The 21,237-nt window shown below is 42.9% G+C and overlaps 1 protein-coding gene and 1 pseudogene across 1 annotated transcript; one reads left to right on the top strand and one right to left on the bottom strand.

The window, feature by feature from the left end:
• Positions 1 to 364: 364 nt before the first annotated feature.
• Positions 365 to 4,904, bottom strand: LOC123396220 (annotated as a pseudogene).
• Positions 4,905 to 10,889: 5,985 nt separating this feature from the next.
• Positions 10,890 to 11,352, top strand: LOC123396219 (protein WIR1A-like). Its single transcript, XM_045091240.1, has 2 exons — positions 10,890 to 11,140; positions 11,222 to 11,352. The coding sequence occupies exons 1-2, from the start codon at positions 10,984 to 10,986 to the stop codon at positions 11,350 to 11,352; spliced, it is 288 nt and encodes a 95-aa protein (XP_044947175.1). The 5' UTR covers positions 10,890 to 10,983.
• Positions 11,353 to 21,237: the final 9,885 nt, after the last annotated feature.

The following is a 21,237-nucleotide window of genomic DNA, read 5'->3' as shown; positions in this document are numbered from 1 at the left end:
GAGACATCGGAAAAAAAATAATAGAGTACAACCATACATGTACCATTACCAGGCAATCATTTCAGTGAAAATATAAATAAGGCCAACATGTTACCATCACCAGGAAAATGCATGTACAATGGTATGTGGAAAGGAAGTTAAGTTTGATACCAAACATGACACTAAACATAAAACAGAGTAAATCTGTGGAGTGTACAATAAGATGTTTTTCGTCGTCCAGCTCTACTCCATTTCAGGTCTGATGCGTTTACCAAAACCATGCCGCCGTCGATAAAATAGGTTTACTATATAAAACATCTACCCTTCGAGCAACAAAGTAACCGAGTATGAGTGCACCGACCATTTCGTAACTCTGACTGTAATCTCAGTTATCTTTTTGTGTACTGATGGATCCCGAGGCTTTCTTCATGTCCCTCTTGTTCATGTAAAACAAGGATTGTTTCTCCGAGAACGCTGATTTTATGTTGGTTGGTGAAAATCTTGCGTATTCCTTATCGACCTTAGCCAGGCCGACCTCGAGAATGTACTTCACGAGTTCATGTTTTTGGACGGATGGTTGTGCCGCAAATTCCTCCACCGGCATCCACTGCAGTTGAGAAGCGGAGTGTCAACAGAGTATTCACACACATGTAGTTAAGGTACCGAAGTAAACCAATAGAAAATGTCTACTTTTCTGAGAGTGGCATTAAACAACTTGATGCTGATGCAGATCTAAATTACCCGAGCATCCTCGATTTCCGACTCTTGTTTAGTAATGTCGACGGAAAGTGGCCTTAGCATGCACACAAAAAATAGATCCGCTTTTTCAAAATAAGCTTTGTGGCTCTACCTGCACATTGGTAGATAGAGATAGGCACATGAGAGAGACAACATTTAGTTCACACTTCAAGCTATTCATATGGTTCTTGCCAAAAAAATATGTAGTCATTGAAATAGATCAAAAGAAAAGAAGGTTTCACTACTTAATTTCCATTTAGTGTTTGCTCTGATAATACATGTTCCATTTTCACTTTTTCCTAGATTATTCTTGCTAGCACAAGGTTATGGAGATTAGCGTCAGCAGATCTCAGTAACCTCCTTATCATCTCAAGCACATATCTTGCATGCTGTACCAGAAGGCAGCTAGTTGTCACATAAATGTATATTACCTACTAAGTTGGTATCACATTGACTTTTGCAAAAAAAAACATGATTGTACTATGGATCTTTAAAAAATGGAGGAATGAAAAGAAAGGGCAATTAGTTCCAGTTGTTACCTGAAGGCAACTACCTCGACGAATTCTGCATCAACCTAATACATAATCCAAGAAGAAAAAGAAGAGCATGAGTAGCTATAGCAGTATTCTGTCAGGATCAGTTTACCTATATGCTATGTAATACATGCATACCCCTGTCCAGCGTTTTGGTTACCGGGCGGTAAATTCGGATACCGCCCGGTATTCACGTTTCTCGCTACCCCACGAGAAAGCTGCCTACCGAGCAAAAAAAATCGATTTTTTTGAAAATTTTGAATTTGAATGAGGAGAGTATGGTTAAGAATGGTAGGAAATCAACTAAAGCATATAAGTGGCGGTGCTCTGCTGGTAAGTATGATCTTGCGCAGCCCGTAGGTTGCAAGTTCGAGTCTCAGACTCGAAAATCTCTCGTTTGTTTATTCTTTTTTGCTTAACTAACTCTTCAATAAAAATTTAAAAACACACTAGGAGAATCGAACCTACGACCTCATACAGGTTGTGGAAGGAGGTGCAGAAGCAGCCACTGCGCCAACATCTTGTTTGTGTACTACTTGAGCTCCGCACTAATATATTCCTAACCCAAAAAAGTTTGAATTCAAATTTAGTTTTAAAAATTCGAGCGGTATTTCCTCGAAATTTTACGGTAACCGCGGTATCCGCGTTTCTCGCCCACCCTCGGTATTTTCTTGGGATTCGGTAGCCAAAACAGAGCCCCTGTCTCTTCTTTTACTTCTCTTACAACTCCAATGTTTATATCTTCCCCCTACATGAATCAAGATCTTTAAGATTATAATGAGAGAAGGTGCCAAAGAAAGATCTGTGAATAACATCTCTACAAGTCTAGATCAAATTTTTTTACTGGTTCAACAACTCCAGTTGGGAATTTCCATATACCAAGCCCCTTAAGTACATCATTTTTTCCTGGACAACCAATACCTCCCTTTCAGTACTGTTGGTGTCATTAAGTTTTGGTCGTCCCTGTTGTTGTCTCAAGTTCAACCAGGCAGGATGAGACGTGTAAGACAACAGCGGCGTATGGGTCAACGCTTGTGTCGGGACATAAAATTTAGCTTCACATTCATCAATTGGAGGGGCGTCTAACAAAACTTTCTTTTATGACAAGAGAATATAAGGTGCAGATTAAAGTAGAGAACCCTTTTATTAAAATAAAACCATGCCAAACTTTCAACCTATACAGATGTGAGCATGTATTTGAGACGACATCGATGAAAATCATGTGCTCCCCTGGAGTTAATGAAGAGAATAACATCACTCATACCAAGTACTAACAGACCTAAAACTATCATCCAAAAAATTGTGATTGAATGTGTCTCAAACACTAAAAAGTGTTTATTTCATCCCTAAGAAAATTTCAAATGTGTGTATGGTATATTGGTATTGTACCCATGTTGTGCAAGCTAAATATGTACTCTTGAGGTAAGTAGAATGTACCCTTGAGATGGTGTTTGCTCCGCAGCAATTGTTAGATTTTTCTTTATTGGTTCACATGAAGATAGATGTTAACTTATTATTATCATACAAGGCAATAGAAATATGCAATGATTGCAAAGTTTATATATACTATGCATGTGTATTGTACTTTTGTTGATTAGTATGTTTTGTTTTTCCGCATTGCCAATGTGTTGCTTCCAAATTTATATGTGACACATTTGTTTAAATTGTATAAGATGGCGCCAATTAATCTTAGATGTCAACGGACATTTGCAAACTTCACAAAAAAACCAGTGGAGCCTACGTAAGTTTAACACGCTTTCTCATATATAAAAGAAAATGAAAAAAAATGTTATCTAATCTAATCTATTTGTTACAGATTCATAGACTTTGATGACCTCACCTTTTCGGATACATTCAGAACATGTAGCATTTGCGTGAGGGTAGATGTCAAATTTCCTGTTAATCAGAGTGGTGATAGCCTTCACTTCATTCTGATGGATAGAACTGTACATGTGTTTGTCATCATCTAACATTTTCTGATGCAATTCTAAGGGTGCCAAAATCAAGGCTATAGTTGCCGGAAAAGATTTAGTGCATAGATTCGATTTAACATTGCACATGGATCGTAAGTACATCATTCATGGTGTTATTATTCGGCCTAACTTTGAAGAACGGGCGTGTAGATTCATTAACCACACATATGAGTGCTCCTTCAGTGCGAGGACATTTGTTGAGTCACTCTCACTAGAATTTCCAACATATCCAAAGCATTTGATGTCCATCCATGAAGTTATGAGGTTTTCAAACAAAACATTCGTAGGTATGCATTCAAACATATATAATACCAACACAGAGATAACCTTTGTATATCAATTTGACTAATGATATTTAATACAGACATAGTTAGCATAGTTGTTCAATATGATGATTATCAACTCATCGGGATACACCCATCTGCTGAATTGTACAGAGAGGTCACCTTCATGGATATTTGGTATGTGTAGTTAATATACATAATTGCAACTCTTTTGTACCGAATTATAAGAATTAATTCGTGAAGTCCTTGTATAGTTACTATTTTTAAATATTCAATATTGTAGGTGCAAACTTATAGTTGTTGGCATTTCGGGTGGCAACTTGATTCAAAACTCATATAGGTGGTCAACAACTGAAGGCAATAAATCTATTGTCCTTGCAACTATGCTCCGTAAGAATAGAAAATATGGTAATCGATGCATGTACATCTTTATGTATTGCATATTCTGAGAAAGTGTATTGTTATGTCGAGCTAAATAGTTTTTTAATCTTGACAATAGGAAATTTGGAAACTTCAAGTTACACCATCCTTGCATTTAACCTGGATCATCCTTCAGCACGTGCACTTGATGGTAGTTCTGACATATAATCAAATACAAGTCAATCACTTGTGATTATTATTGATATGTGCATGCAAATTTTAAATACTAATAATTTCAACATTTCTAATAATTGTAGACATTCGCGAGAAAATAATAGGTGGGTTGATTGACATGGGGTTTGTTCGAGAATTTATTGAGAGGAGGTGGGATTTGCTAGCAAGCGGGCTTTCTACAAATGATCCCCGACACAAGATGTATATAAAGAAAGCTCGACCCATGTAGTAAAGATAGCAGAAATCAGTGTATCTATTACGCATGATTGTGTCTTTCAATTTGTAAGTTTAGTTGTCTCGTGATGAAGATCATATGTAGTATTTTTTAGTGGAGCTTAGTTTTTGTTAGTTTTTGTTAAGTACGTGTGTTATGATGGGTTCTTACGGAGCTGATCTGAGCTGCTGTTATCTGAAAATAACTAAGTTGTCTCATGTAGCTATGTGAGGAACTATATCTGCATTGCTATAGATGAAGGATACAACAAATAGGTGGTACAGTATATCTGTAAAGCAAGTGATACCTGTTGCGAAAGACATCTGCGAAGCAATCCACTTAATTCTTGAAAGAGTTCCACACCAACCTCTCGATGTATTTCAGGTTGCTGGCTAGACCTTGGTTGACTTGATGAGTCTTGAAAAGGATTAGCTTCATTTTTCCTATACTCGTTCTCTTTTACAATCAGCTCAACAATAGCATTTGTAGCAGCAATTCAGACATCATCCTCCCGCTTGAACATGGCCTTCCTTACAACCAATATTATGTAATCCTGCAAATTGGTTACACCACAATCATCATACCCCATTTTACAACCACAAAAGCATGGAATACTGTGAAGGTCACAAATCTTGAGATCACGGCTGAATTTTATGAGTGGCAAGATGCAATTGATCAGACCCGTCGATATCTTGTCATTCATGAAGGCAAAATAGTCCAGCAGCTTCTTCAGGTGTGCAACATATTCTAGCATTGGAAATGGATGACTCCCAACTAAGCATCCAAGCAACATGTAGAGAAAGACAAAATTTACTAAAACTAAAGTATACTCCGCAAGATTTTAACTGGATTTTGAGCTTCTGTTACCAGAGAACTAGTGTACTTTGCTGGGGCTTTGCGGAGATAATAAAAATGAACTTATCTCTACACACATGTACTCAAACTATATTTTGTATCGATTTTTTTGTTCATCTCCATGGATTTATTTATTGTATTTTTCCATATGTTCTGGCTATATATTTATAATATGATTTTATGATGCAATATGTTTTGGCGAGGGAAAAAATAATATCTGTTATATGTAAACCCGTGTGTTGCAACGGGTAAAAGAAAAGTACATGATATTCCTTATATATACGTGGAAGTGCCAATAAAATCTCATCGTTGGCTTCAGGAAATACTTTCGGCTTTTTGTCTCCTTAATTCACGTATAATATTTAGATTGTTTTCCTTTATCTAATTTTTCCCTTTAGACAAAGGTATATTTTTTGTTATTGTCTCGTGTGCAATCTCACAATCATCGATACCAACACCCAGTAACCTTTTTTTATACACCTGTAGATGGTTCCTGAGATAATAGATCTCGAGTTCCTTCTGCTGCATGACTTCTTTCACGATCTTCAGAGCTTTGTCACTATATGATTCGATTACCTTCATCTATCTCCAGAGCTCATAGATTTTCAATTACCTTTAACATTGTTCTCTTCCTAAAATATATCCAATAAAAAAACGAGCATTCAAAATATCTAAATTACATGCTATCATTTTATCAAGTAATCTTTTTATATAATACTAGCAAATATGTCCGTGCGTTGCAACGGGAGAAATATATACATTATACGCTAGCCAAATAAGCGTAATATTTTTTTAAGGATTGACACAATACCCTCACATATGAGCATCCTCTGTTTTTAACATGGTGACTCATCATGTTGCCACTTAACTTTCTCTCCCACCCTCGTGGACGATGGTCGCTATGTTCACGTGATGACAATGCATTCAACGCACTAAATCCAAGGGCTATGAGCTTGCTACTGCATGTCACATTTGTCATTATGCTGCGTAAGAGAATTTTTTTTAAAACAAATCTCACCGACCATGAGCTACTTCCAATGTCTAGACATATAAAGACTTTCGAAAATCTAATCAAATCCTAGACATAAAAGGCTTTGAATCGGTGAACAGTTTTTGGATTGACATTTTTATTTGAAAATCACCAACATTTGTTTTGTGTACGAACATTTTCTGAAATGCAAGAAAAGTTTTTGAATTCATGAGCATTTTTGACTCAATAAACATGTTTTGAATCACATAACTTTTTTAAAAATTGGGGAATTTTTTTTAAAATTTGTGTTTTTTTACTTTTTTGTGAACATTTTCTAAAATTCGATGGACACTTTTTGCAGATTCCCGAATATGTTATGTGTATATATTCTGAAATGTATTTTCTGTACGATCATTTTTTGACTTTTTGTTTTTTGTACGAACATCATCTGAAATGCATGAAAAGTTTTTGAATTCATGAGCATTTTTTGACTCAACAAACATGTTTTGAATCGCTTAACTTTTTTGAAAATGCGGGAACAAATTTTAGAATTTGTGTTTTTTTACTTTTTGTAAACATTTTGTAAAATTTGATGGACACTTTTTGTAGATTTCCGAATATATTTTGAACAAATGAACATTTTTTCAAAATCGAGAACATGATTTTATTTCCCGACTATTTATTTTTCAAATTGTGATTTTTTTTTTGTAATTTCAAACAGTTTTACAAATACACAAATATATTTTGAATCCATGAAGCTTTTATAATTTCCTTAGAAAATTAAATTCTGATGCATTTTATAATTTCTCAAACGTTTCTTTAAAATTCACCATATTTGAAATTTGGAAACGCCGAATTAATATAAAGAAGGAAGAGAACAGAATAAGAGAAGAAAAAAATAAAAAAGAACAACGGAATCATGTGCAAGATGGGGGATCGAACCCTGCTCGCGTGGCTAAAAGTGCAATGCCTCAACCACTACAGCGTGCTAGTCCATTGCTGCTTCTATAGTAACATCTCCTTGGAATAAAGTACTACGCCGTGACTTTTGGAAAAAAAAAATCAAAGCGTTTTTCTTTATTTTTGGGTGGCACAGTGGGTAATTTAAGTCAACTTTGAGAAAAATATTAATGACGGACAACCAGAAACCCTATTTGCTTTATTATTAGGGAGAGATTTCGTATGCCGTGGCAACGCACGGGCATTTAACTAGTAATAGCTAATTTCCAGACATTCAGACAATTTGAGGAACATGTCGAGCTCGGCGTGAGTCCTCTGTATAAGTAAGTAATTGATGTATAAGTACATAATTTGGAATTGATTGATTGATTGATAGATGTGTGTTGCACCCAGCTAGCAAGGAAGGACGCGGCGAGAGTGGCATGTGCATGGCGTTTCACTGCGCCGGCGTGAGAATAAAAGGAAGGAACGATTGATTTGTGAGATGGAGGTGCAGAGGATCGACGAGGGATTTGTGATTTGTGACAACTCTACAACGTGCGTAGCAATCGTGGAGTGCGTCGACCCTAGAAAAATGAAAATAAAGCATGGACTGTGTTGGCAATAAGCCACGGCGGGCTCGGCCGCGCGTGTGTGTGCGCGCTGGACGCGTCGTGGCGGGCTCGGGTGTCTGCGTGCGTGCTCAAGGGTGTTTGTGTGAGTCAGCGCGTGTGCGCGCACGCGCTGGTGTTAGTTGGCGCAGGCTGCGGGTCAGTGACCGCGTTGGGCGCAGCACCCGGTCATGCGTGTACTGTGCGTGCGCGTCGGGAACGCGGGCCAGGGGATGCGTGAGTGGGGGGAATTCGGAGTGCGGCGCGGTGTGTCAGGGCGCGTGTCTATATAACCTGCTTCGTCGGCAGCTTGTGTCGGTGGGGTGATCGAGTCTGTGCTTTAAGAAAAATAAAAAACGCCTTTGGTGCGGCACGATGTTTGTGCGTCCGGAAAACTTCTGTGCTCCCTCCTCTTCGTTCCTTCTTGTCTCTAGCGATCGTCATAATGTCGTGGCTTCATTTTTGTTTCAACATTTGGTATCAGAGCCTCGTGAAGGGGTGATTTTCAGTGACCATGTCGTTGGTTTCGTACGGTAGCGGCGGTGCGTCGGGGTCAATGAAGATAACACTGTTGACCCGACGAGCTACACCTCCTGGGCGATCAAGGTGGCGCCGACGGAAGGTGCGACGGTGGATGCTGGAAGTGCAAGACGGCAAGGGCGATGCTGCTCACGGTGCTGTCGGAGGACCTGCTGATGCAGGTGGCGCCGAAACTCACGAGGAAGGAGGTGTGGGACTCCCTAAATGTGTGTTTGGTCGACGCCAACGAATTGAAGGTTGCGCGGCTGGCGACGCTGCGCAGTGAGTTCGAGCATCTTCGGATGGATGACGGCGACGAGCTCAACGCGTACGCCGGAAGGGTCTACGGCATGACATCACGATACGCGGGGCTCAGGGCGACCCATGACGGTGCAACCATGATGAAGAAGCTGCTCGACACCGTGCCAGACCGGCTGTACGCCGCGGTGACCGGCATCGAGCAGTTCTACGATGTGGAGAAGATGGCATTCTAGAAGGCTCTTAGGCGCCTGAAAGCGTTCGAGGAGCGGACGCGACGACGCATGCAGGCTGACGTGAGCATGTGGACGGGCACCTAATGCTCATTGAGGTGCAATGGGCGGCGCGCCGGCGAGAGAGGGACGGCGGCTTGCACGACGGCGACAAGGCCAGCAGCACGGCGTCGGAAAGGAGAGGCAAGCGCCACGGCCGCTGCTACAACTACGGGCAGCGGGGCCACTTCAAGCGCGACTGCCCCAAGCCATGGAAGGCACCGGCGGAGGAGCGGGTGCTGCTGGCAGACTTTGGCGACGACTTCGGCGGGCGGGGGCTCCTCCGAGCCGTAACTTACGGGATGAGCGTTGGCAATAAGCCACGACGGACTCGGCCGCGTGTGTGGGCGTTCGTTGGGCGCGTCGGGTCCGGCCCGTGGCGGGCTCGGGTGTGTGCGTGTGTGCCCGAGGGCTGTGTGTGAGAGTCAGCGCGTGTGCGTGCACGTGCTGGTGTTAGTTGGCGCAGGTTGCGGTCAATGACTGCGTCGGGCGCAGGACCTGGTTGTGCGTGTACGTGTGCGTGCGCGTCGGGAGCGCGATCGTGAAGTGCGGGACGTGGGATGCGTGAGTGGGGACGTTCGGAGCGTGGCGCGACGTGTCACGACGCGCGTCTATATAACCTGCTTCGTCCGTAGCTTGTATCGGTGGGATGATCGAGTGTATGCTTGAGAAAAATAGAAATCGCCGTCGGTGCGGCAGGGTGTTTGTGTGCCCGGAAAACTTCTGCGTCTTCTTCCTCTGGGTTCCTCCTTGTCCCGGCGATCGCCGTAATGTGGCGGCTCTATTTTTGTTCCAACAGAGTGCAGCGTGGGAAGATTCTCTCCTCCATTTTTATCTGGCTAGTCAACAAGGGGACGTCGCTCTTGTATGTGCAGCCTCTGCTTCCTCATTTATACACTACACGTTAAATTAGAGCTCCATAAAGAAAATGCATCGTGTCTAGAATTTGTAGCCGCAGTGCGAGGGCACGCCAATGTTCAAGATTCCCAAGATGATTTATCTATACAAATTGTTCGACGTTCATTTGCAATATATTTATGATTCGTTTATTATGAGTGGCGAGAGTAATAGAAATTTACATCCGAGTAAAAAAGTTGTGCACGTATGCGAGTAAAGATGACTTGCTGTTTAATGTTATGATTGAGTTATCTTAATGATTTTTAATAGTTGTGAATGCTTGCTAGAGGTCCAGTAATAATTGCATATGACCTAGGTACGAAAAGTGTGTTATCATATGTCTCTCCCTTATTGCATATAATAAGTATGTATCATATTATATTCAATTGCCTATGAATAATTTTTTTCTTGCGTTACACAAAAAACTTTCTACCAAACAGCCTCAAACTTTTATTTACTTGCTCTTTATTTTCTTGCAATTTTTTTCTAGTTTTATTCTTGTTTTAGGTAAAGTAAGTATTTGCACGCGTAGAGTTATGTAGTGTTTGTGCACGTTTGACTATCATGCACATACATTTGTGATATACATATGACGGCTTATTTCTGACAGAACGATCGCTCTACAACGACATGAATGCAAATAGCTGGTGCCGGAAGGGAAGCGCGCGCTCGAGGTGGGAGGGGGTTTTATGGGTCAGGGCGGTCAGAATCATACAAAGTATAGGTCCGGACTGTCGCAAACCTTTTCTATATTTTTCTCCGGTTCGCCGGAGAAATCAATACATGACCATATTAGATGAATTTCATGGTCCGGACAACACGCTTCATATGGCTGCAGGATGTTTGAAGGTCGTCGTTCGAAATGCCGATGCCCTTATGGAGCTCTAATTTAACGTTTAATGTACAGATAAGGAAGCAAAGGCTGCACATACTACAAGAGCGACGTCCCCTTTTGACTAACAGGAGAAGAATGGAGGAGAGAATCTTCCCTTGCTGCGCGGCCGGATTGACTAATCGTTAGTCAGTCGTCGCTGCGTGCGTGCGTTGGGTCGTGGATCGACCCATTGCATGTCTCTCTCACCGGTCGCCGTGCACGGCCACGGCCAAGCTCTCTCCACTCACTGGTCACCAGCCCTCTGGACTAACCGTAGAAATTCGGTGGTGCCGAAATATGCAGCAGTTTTCTTGTTTTGGATGGAAATATGCATCAGCTCTTATATTATATAGGAGTAGTCTATAAATACACACGGGCCTTCTTGGACCAGCAAGCATCACAACAGGACGTACATATATAGTTCTCAACCCCTCGCTCAAACAATCATCAGCTAGCAGCCTCGAATCATCAGCATGGCTTCTGCTGGCCGTCGTCCCACGGTGCTCCTGCAGATCGCTCTCTTCGTCGTCGTCACGGCGGTCATCATCAACAGCTCCGTCTGCCTTGCCGCCGGTGGCCACGACGGCACCGGCACTGTAGTAATTGGTCAGTCCACAATACTTAACTACTTCTCCCTTTAAAACGTTCTTGAATTGATTAACTAGTTATGATGATCTGCTGAATAACGAACGTCCATGGTTCCCCGTCCAGGTCCAGGCACCGGTAGTGGTAGCAATGACCCAAACCATCCTGTTTTCCCGTCGCCGCCTGGTAAACCCTACACCGGCCGTGGGTGCCGCACAGTTTACGGATGTAGACCACCGGCAGGTGGCCAACCCTGATTACACCCGTGCGCAGACCCCCCCATCTTCCAAAACAATGCAAGGATGAAGGATGAAGAACCGAACGGGCGGCCTAGATGCTTATATTATATGCATGCATGCATGCCTGCCTCCTTCTATGTATCTGATGTATCATCACAAGTTACTCTACTGATATGTACGACCTTATACAGTACATATCATCTCGTGTATATACCACCTACTTGCACTCGAATAAAACTGGACTTGCACTCAAATTAAACTGGATTTGTGCACCTTTGGAAATTGATGTCAGTGCATAATTTTCGATATTCATAGATGCATGTCGATGGACAGGGAAGAAATTCAGCTTACGGTAATGAAGCAGTTGCTACCCCCAGATATCGACGTCTAGGGGGTAGACGGCCGGGGGCCATTTCTGAAATTTTTGTACAAAATAAAATAAAATAATATGTAACTTGTGTAAAAATTATATAGAATTGTGCATGTGATGCTGTTTTCATCATGTGAGCTTGTAAAAAAAACATGGGGTGCTGTCTTGACTGTCGAAAAACGGAGGTGCTCCGAGACGGAGCCTACAAGGCTAGTCTGGAAGACCTGTTTTAGAGAAGTCAATTTTTCGACCAACTCCGAACGATCTCAAATTTTGGTACGCCCTTGGTGTTGATATTTTAGGTGTGCATGCCAAGTTTGAACGAGTTTCGACAAAGTTAGCAAGATTTGTCACGTTCGGGCGTTTGTCGGGCATTTTAGACGAAAAAATGCAGAAAATGGATAATCAATCACTAGTAGAAAACATGGCTTTGGTTCGGGCCTGGCCAGCCCATTAGTCCCGGTTCTTCACGAACCGGGACCCATGGGGGGCATTAGACCCGGTTCATGATCCGAGGGGGCCGGCCGGGGCCTCGTGGGCATTGGTCCCGGTTCGTTTGGACCCATTTGTCCCGGTTCGAGTCACGAACCGGGACCAATGGGCCGCGCTCCTGGCCCACATCCATTGGTACCGGTTCGTGCCTTGAACCAGTATAGAAGGGGGGGGGGCTTTAGCCCGGTTTATGCCACGAACCGGGACAAATAATTTGCCTATATATACCCATCGCCACGGCAGAGCACTCTGTATTTTCTGGCCGGCGAGGGGAGGGCATTTGGATGCTCTAGCTCACCTCCTATGCACATGAGGTGTTCGATGAAATGCCCGAGCCACACTAGTTAAGCTTTCTCCTCTCGAAGCTCGACCTCGGAGCTCCATTTTTCCCGAGATTTGTCTAGATGTAGCGGTCCGTCACGCCCCGTCCCCGTTTTCACCGCCGTTGATCGCCGCGCCGATCTCTTCGCCGGCACCACCGTGGTGAGCCTCTTGTTCTTATCTTCTTTTTGAATATCTTACTTTAGATAGAGACTTGTCTGATTTTCTTACTTTAGATAGATACTTGTCTGATTTTCATACTTTTGACACACATAATTATATATAATGCATGCAGATGAACCGGCAATGGATGTATGGTGACACACACACCTCCGAGTACATTAAGGGCGTGCATAATTTTCTCGAAGTGGCTGAGGCAAATAAGCAGAATGGTTTTATGTGTTGTCCATGCCCTAAATGTGGGAATACGAAGTCTTACTCTGAACGGAAAATCCTTCACACCCACCTGCTTTACAAGGGTTTCATGCCACACTATAATGTTTGGACGAGGCACGGAGAAATAGGGGTTATGATGGAAGACGGCAAAGAAGAAGGGCACCATGACAACTATGTGCCCCCTGAATACGGTGATGCTGCAACGGAGGGAGCTGCTGAAGATCAAGAGGAACCAGACGATGTGCCTGATGATGCTGCAACGGGGGAAGCTACTGAAGATCAAGAGGAACCAGACGATGTTCCCGATGATGATGATCTCCGCCGGGTCATTGTCGATGCAAATACGCAATGCGAAAGTCAAAAGGAGAAGTTGAAGTTCGATCACATGTTAGACGATCACAAAAAAGGGTTGTACCCCAATTGCGAAGATGTCAACACAAAGCTGGGAACCGTACTCGCATTGCTGCAGTGGAAGGCAGAGAATGTTGTGCCTGACAAAGGATTTGAGAAGCCCTTTATAATGATAAAACTTATAGCTTGGGCGCTATAGTAGCTCGACGTTGAACACAAACCGTTCTAAAGGCGTTGTTTATGGAGGTATCTATGCTACCCGTCTTGCTAGACATTTTGAGATACCTATTAGAGTGCACGAGGAAGAAGAGATTCTTCTTCCCGAGAGATATCTAGATTATGATAGCATGGTTCGCCATGACTTTCTTGATAAAGATATAAATAAGAGGATGATTTATAACCTGGTATTTAGTCAGGGTACTCGTGAGACTATTACTTTGCCTGCTCCTTCTTTGTTCAGTCTCCATCTAGGCAGGTACATTATTATGCCCTCGGACATCTACACATATTGGGGCATAGCGCCACCACAGGCGCCCGTGCCCGAGATACTAGTCAAGTACCAGACACCAGTTTATCAGTGGGAGCCAGAGGAGCTCACACAGCAGTGGCACCCTCAGTACACTCTGGAGTACCCCGGAGACGGTTATTTCCCTCCTTGGGAGTAGACCAACTTAGGCCAAAAGTGAAAGTGCGTTATATCGGCTCGAGGGGGGTGAATAGGAGATTTTTAGAATTTCATCACTGAGGAAATTCCTTTTGAGGAAATTCCTCACTGATGACTAACTTGCAGCAGAAACAACAAAGCATCACGAGTGCAATGTATCACTACAGCAGTTTTCAACGTGAAGAATATGAAAAACAGTTTGCACAATATGTAGGCACGGAGAACACAGATGAGGATTAACTCGCGTGAAGAATTTGGGGTTGAGGAATTTCAGAGAAAGTCTTCAGCAAATTCTTCAAACAGTGACAGTGAAAATCATCAACATACAATATGAGGAATTTAAAGAGTTGAAGAAATAGAACCCGTTTTACAGTGAAGACAATGATTGATGACCCAGTTCCAACTGCTGTGACAGTTGTACATCTGGTTTTGAGCGGCTTGGTATTGAAATCAAAAGACACACAGTCCCGGGACAAACAGTCCCTACCGTATTCTCCTTGGGCTAAGAACACACAGTCCTCGCCCAAGACTCGTGGTTAGTCTTCACGGCAGACTTCCAAACCCACACAAACTTGGTCACCTGGCGATCCACAATTGACTGCTGTATTGCTCTAGACCATGACGCCTAACAGTCTGGAGGATGCACAGTCCTCAAAGGTAAAAGGCTTCAGTCCCACACAGGAACAACTTCTTCAATGATGCTCAATCACTTGGTTTTCGGTTTGTGGTTTGGTGTTTGGGGTATTTCCTCACTGATGAATTACTCTCGAAGACTCTGAGGAATTTGGGTTGCTCTTATGACAAGTGTCAGTTTCCAACGGAGCAGCCAACCAGCTAATGGTAGTGGGGCGGCTATTTATAGCCTGGGAGCATCCCGACATGATTTGACATTAATGCCCTTAAATAATAAGACCGTTGGTGTGGATAAGATCAGTGATGTGGCGTGACTTGCGGTAACGGTCGAGACCCTCAACTGTGAGAGTTCTCATGTCTCTCATATTCCTCACTTGAGGCTTTTGGTAGGATTAGGCTTGGGTTGAGCATCATGAGGAAATTCATTCCAAAGTGTTACCTCGACCCCCTTTAACAGTACGGTGTTCCTATTACTCAAGAGTGAAGAAAATAAAACAGAAAGAATAAATCTTCATGCTTCAAAGTCTTCAGATTGATTTTCTTCAGGACACACCGAATTCCTCATCTTCAATATCTTCATGAGGAATATCAATTTCATCGCAATTTCTTGGCGATCAAAGTCTTCAGCAGAAGACCAATTTCTTCAGCCAAAGATATACATTTTTAGGGGTCGATATTCATTGAATATTTCAAACTCCTCAGCGACTTATAGATCCTGTGTACACCCATGAACACATTAGATACTTAACATATAAGTCTTCAAACCACCAAAATCACTAAGGGGCACTAGATGCACTTACAATCTCCCCCTTTTTGGTGGTTGATGACAATTAGGTTAAGTCTTCAAAGGGGATAAAAATATGAAGTGTAAATACTCATTTGAGGAATTTGAAATCAAGATTCAGAGAGACTCCCCCTGAAGATGTGCATATCTTTGAGGATTTTGCTTTTCACAGCAAATGCACATTGATGATTTATATCATGTAGATCTCCCCCTGAGTCTTGCAAATCATGCATACATATGACATATGGTATGAAGAAATTGAGGATGCATTATGACAAATGGTATCTGACGAATTCCAGCATGCGTGCATTAATATTTTGAGGAATAAGCATGCGAACAAAAATGTTCAAAAGCGTTAGAGTACCATCTGGCTTAAGTTACAACTCATTACATAAAACAATTCAGAAGAGCCAAGAGTTTGTAACTTAAATAAAGTTTATAAGCCCCCAAAATATATCCCGCGTGAAGACTATCTCTCAGATTTCTCCCCCTTTATCATCAAGTGACAAAAAGGGACAAACTAAGGACTAACGCCCCGTGAAGACTTTCACTTCTTGGCAGTTGAGGAAGATGCGTGAGGATTCTTGGGAGCAGACTTCCTCCTTGGATGAGTGGGAGTATATTGTTGGTCTTCATCTGATTCAGCGGTGCGAAATGAAGAAAACGAACTGTCCTCAAGGTCTGGAACTGGAATTGGCCTGAATTTCTTCTTTGGTGGCCACGACCAGTCGAACTCTTGTGCAAACTCCAATTCTTCAAGTTCTGCTGGAGTCTTCAAATGAGCCAGTGTGGCCCAGGTGCGATCAAAAACCTCATGAAGATAATGATGATTAAGCTTAACGACATTCTGAGTTTCATTGAGGGTTTTTACAATGGCGCCGAACTGGCGTTTGACCCACTTGTCATTTCTATCAACCTTTTGGTGAAGATTGAGAAGAAGCTCTGTGGTATTCATCACCCTTGGAGCAACATGATTTGGTGGATGGGTTTTAGTGTCATCCCATGAGGAATATGCATGTGGCTCTCGGAACTGGCCATCAAGGGGCCGACTGACTTCATCAATAACAGACTTGCCTTTTCCTTCAACAGGCTCGAAAGTCTTCTTGTTGGCCCTTAGAGGAGGCATATATCCTTGGTGATTATTGAAATCAGCGTGATAGTTGATGCCTGACCTTCGTCTGATGAATCTCATGATCCATGGAGCGTAAATCTTCAGGTCAAAAGGGGACATAGCATTTTCGGCCAGAGTCCTCAAGAAGAAATCATGAATGTTGATGGGAATGCCATGAATGATGTTGAAGAGGATATTCTTCATGATGCCTACGACGTCTTCTTCATCATCATGACCCTTGAGGCGCAAGAACACTGCAGAGGATTCTGTAAACAGTCATGTGTTCATACTTCAGCTCATGGACCAGGAAGGTTGTTCTTGGTGGTTGCCCCTTGGCCAAAGGCTTCATGAGGACTTCCATCAGCTTATTTGGTAGCTCCCGTTCATCATACAACTTCACTGCCTGCTCTGAGGGAATTGACACAGGAAGTTATCGCAGCAGCTCATTGGCAGGAGCCTTGAAGTGTGTGTGCTGCGTCATCCAATCCAGCATCCAAGTGTTGATATTTGTTGGATCTCCAGAGATGTGTAGAGTTGCATAGAATTGAAGAACAATGTCGCTGTTCCAATCGCAGATATCAGAGCACATAGGGAGCAGTCCTGCTTCATGAAGAACGTTGAGGACTGGGGCAAAGCACGGAATTTCTTCAAGCTCAACATGAGGAATATGCCGGTGCTGGAAAATCTTGTTTCTTCCACACATCATAGATGTATAGTAGTTGAGCTGAGTCCTGGTCCAAAACTTCAGGTGCCTGATGCGAGGCTTTTCATAGGAATCCTTCATCGGAGAAAATTCCTTTTGAAACTTTGGCCGCTTGGAGAACGGCTGACGCTGCACCGGCTGAAGGTTTTGCTTCTTCCCTTGAGGGGAGACAATCATCGCAGTTTCCGGATTGATGACGACTAGAGCATTCTCTGGATTTGGTGTAGGGGCATTTTCTTCAGCATGTTCCTTAGGATGAGGAATTTCATCTGCTTGTGCTTCAGGCTGAGGAGCTTGCTCTGGTTGAGGAATGTCATCAACTTGAGCCTCTGGTTGAGGATTTTGCTTAGGAGGAGGAATTTCTTCATCCCGAGCCTCAGGTTGAGGATTTTGCTCAGGATTTGGATTTTCTTCAGGCTGAGGGTTTCCTCCTTCATTTTCCTCAGGTTGAGGGGTTTGCTTGGTGGAGGAGCCAAATTCATGAGCTGGTTCAGCTGATCCTTGAGCAGGTTCTTCAGGAGGAATGAAGGTCTAAGGAGTGTCATCAATCCAAATTTCCTCATCAGTGTGTTCCTCAGACGCAACATTCTTCATTTCCTCATCAGTCAAGTGCTCCTTGTCTTTGCTTTCGAAGGGAGTCATCTCATAAGATGGAGCAATGTTGAGAGGCACATGATCCAGAGGTGCATTTTCATCAAGAGATTTGAGGCGCTTGGCCTCAGTTGATTCTTCTGTTGAGGAAGCATTTCTCTTTTTGGCTTCCTTTTCAGCAGCTCTGGTCTTCTTCACGTCTGATGCAGACGGAGTCATTTTCTTCACCTTTGAAGATTTTGGTGAAGACGTTTTCTCTTCAGGAGGAGAAGACACATCCGTCCTGGCAGTTTCCTCAGCTGAAGCAGTTTCTTCAGCTGGAACAGAGTCATCAGTTGGCTTAGATGCATCAGCTAGAGCAGTTTCATTAGCTGGAGGAGAGTCATCAGCTGGAGTTTCCTTGGTTATTTCTTTAATAGCTGGTTCATCAGCACAACTTTCTTAAGGGATTTCTTCCGCACAGGCAGTTTGAGGTTCCTCAATCTCAGGCTGCGGTGTTGTTACTGGAGGGGCAGCCTTCTTGTTGTAATCATCAACTGCATCAACAACAAATTTGATGAAATTGTTCTTGAGACTTTGACGATCAGAGAGCTTAGTGTACTTGTCAGTCAAAGTCTTCAACTCTGCCTGAGTGGACACAAGTGCATCAGGTGTTAGGTTGAGGAGATTCTGTCTGAGGAATTTCTCCTTTTTGAGCTTAACAGCCTTAGCTTGTTTGGCTTGCGTCTCCTTCCACTTGGCATCGTTGATGAAGGTGGCCACCATGTGGCTGATGCCTGGGGGAAGCTTCAAATCATTAATAGGAGTGTTGGGGTCCTCATACCATATGTTGATGTAATCCAAGAGGACTTTTGGGTCCATGGCCAGAGGAATGGCGCTGCTTGAAGCTTGTGCTACTCTCTCCTGCTTGTTTCTGATGATGGCTTGCAGAGTCCCATCATCGTATTCATCACTGCCTTTTGATGAAGAAGGGACTTTGATGATTTTGTTAGGGCTTGGTCTGGTTCCTCTCCCAGCAGTCACCTTACTCTTCATTGGAGTTGCTGAAGACTTTGTCTCGAAGCTTGTTGCAAAAGGCACAGAGGAGCTGGAGATAGTAGGCAGTTGCTTCACAATCTGCTTGTGTTCAGGCTTTGAAGCCTTTGGTGGTGCTGAGAGTTTTGGTGCGGATGCTGGTGTAGCTTTCTGAGGCATTTTCTCCTGAGGCTTAGAATCCTTTGGTTTCGGTGGCACAGACTTCATTTGAGGAATGGCCGTGCTAGAAGTTTCAGCTGCAGAGGAGGTGGCGGCGGTTGCAGCAGCAACAGATTCTTCATTGAATTTCCTCATGGCGGCTTCTGCTTGCTTTTGAAGCTTTGACAAATGTTTTGACTTTTCTTCAGGATAGTCATCAATTGTCTTGAGGCTTGAGGGGTGTGCATCCTGATAATCCTCAACAGGAGGCCGTTTGCCAGGAGGCTTAAGAGCGAATTTCTTCGCGTACTTGGGAGTGACGAATCTGTATTCTTTCCACACCTTAGCCCACCGGCGTTCTATCTTTTGAAGCCTTATCTTCCTCTTGGGCATTGTCTCTTGATCATCAGGTGTGCAGTATTCCAAGTATATATCCTCAGGGATATCAATGGCAGTGTTCTGCTTGAGCTTCTTGCCACCCTTTTGCTTCCTTTCATCTTCCATTTTCTTCAGCACAGGCTTTTGCTGAGGAAATTGAACTCTTGAGGATTCTGATGAAACTTGCAGATTTTCTTCAAGAAACGTTGCAAATGACTTAAGTTGATGAGAACCTAGAGATTCATCAGCTGACATTTTGTACATGTGAACAGATTATAGTTGCGAGGAATTTGGAGAGGTCATATGCGTTCTCAGATTTGATGAAATGAAAAAATTTAAAGTTGAGGAATTTGACCACTGGGTTGAGGAATTTGTCTAAGCACTCTGATCTTGGGTTCGAGAGTTCTACAGATTCGAAAATTTGCACAATTGAGGAATCTCGTGAAGACTTTTAGATGCTTAGTGAAATTCATTATAGTTGAGGAATAAGCAGTGTTTGAGGAATAGAGACTTATGGACACTTGAGGAAAAACAGGTTTCACAAATCTACGGTAAAATAGTAGATCGAAATGGCTGTAAAAATAGAGTTTTTATTTACCCTATATAGCGCGCACGAAGAATAGAGAAAGAAGCAGCAGTAGATGCTCTTCGGTGCGATTCCACTGCGCCCTAACTCAGCAACAGAGGACAGCTACGGCGGCGGCGGACGAAGATGATCCGGTTCCGGCGTGATTTCGACGACGGCGAGGTCGAGGCAGTCAAGGTTTTCCTCACCGGCGACGAGACTTCTATCGGTGGCGCTAGGGCTTTGATCTTTGCTGTAGCAGGAGGGCGATGGGATGAAGAAGATTTTACCGAAGGGGGATGGGGACATATTTATAGCCATGTGGTAACTGTTGGCGCGAAAGTATCAAACCAAATAGCCCTTGTCTCTACGTCTCCGCAAGACACGTGTAGCCCACGACCTAAGCGGTGGAGATCGCGGAGATCGTGGTTATCTGAACGTGGGAAGTGGGGTTCAGTTACTGTGTAACAATAAAAAAGAACATATTTGAAGATTTGAGGATTTTGTTACAAAATCATCAGCTCACAAGGACGCGGTGAAGATTTTGAAGAAAGTTTCAAGTAGAACGCATATGAAGAATTGAATAGTCTGGGTGAGAGTAGCATAGAGGGAAAGTAGGGTCCGATCACATTCACTTAGATGAAATATCAAATTGAAGAAATAGCTATAAATGAATGCTTTTGAGGACTTTGAAATGAGAGTCTATCTAGGCAAACGAAAATCATCAAGTGTTTTTGAAGATTTTGATTAACTTGAGGATTTTGTGACAAAGCATCATGATGATGAATTTCAGTTTTGAAGAAAGAAAAGTTTGAAGAACAACTATTTTGAAGAAAATCAACTTTTGAAGAAATTCAGCTTTGAAGAAATTCAACTTGAGGAATTTCAAGTTGGGTGGTGGCGTGACCCACCATATAAGAATGTTGATTTCTGACGCCGCATACAATTGTCGTAGGGCCCTGAGAATCAATTTCTTTGTTGATATCCGCACTAAGAGTGATATTCTTCATTGCTTGAAGAAAATCGATTCTTCGTGTGTTGCATATCTAAGTCATCAATTTTGCATAAGTGTTAGGATGTGTGCATGTTTTTACAAAACATTTGAAGATTCTAAGATATTTAGCTCACACCGCAACTTGCAAAACCTTTTCTCATCCAAGGGATTAGTGAAGATATCTGCCAGTTGATCGTCAGTCTTCACATGGTCGATGAGGATATTGCCCTTGAGGACATGGTCCCAAAGAAAACGGTGACGAATCTGGATGTGCATAGTCTTAGAGTGTTGTACTGGGTTGTATGCAATCTTGATTGCACTCTCATTATCGCAGTAGAGAGGCACATTCTTCATGTTGATGCCGTAGTCCTTGAGGG

The sequence above is a fragment of the Hordeum vulgare genome, chromosome 5H (genome assembly GCF_904849725.1).
Source record: "Hordeum vulgare subsp. vulgare chromosome 5H, MorexV3_pseudomolecules_assembly, whole genome shotgun sequence".
In the NCBI taxonomy this organism is placed as follows: domain Eukaryota; kingdom Viridiplantae; phylum Streptophyta; class Magnoliopsida; order Poales; family Poaceae; genus Hordeum; species Hordeum vulgare.
The sequence above is the reverse complement of the archived record's forward strand: the minus strand, read 5'-3'. Positions and strand labels throughout refer to the sequence as shown.

Coding starts and splice junctions, on each gene's coding strand:
- LOC123396219 (XM_045091240.1), top strand. CDS start 10,984: ATGGCTTCTGCTGGCCGTCGTCCCACGGTGCTCCTGCAGATCGCTCTC. Junction 11,141..11,221: donor GTCCACAATACTTAACTACT/TCTCCCTTTAAA, acceptor TTCCCCGTCCAG/GTCCAGGCACCGGTAGTGGT.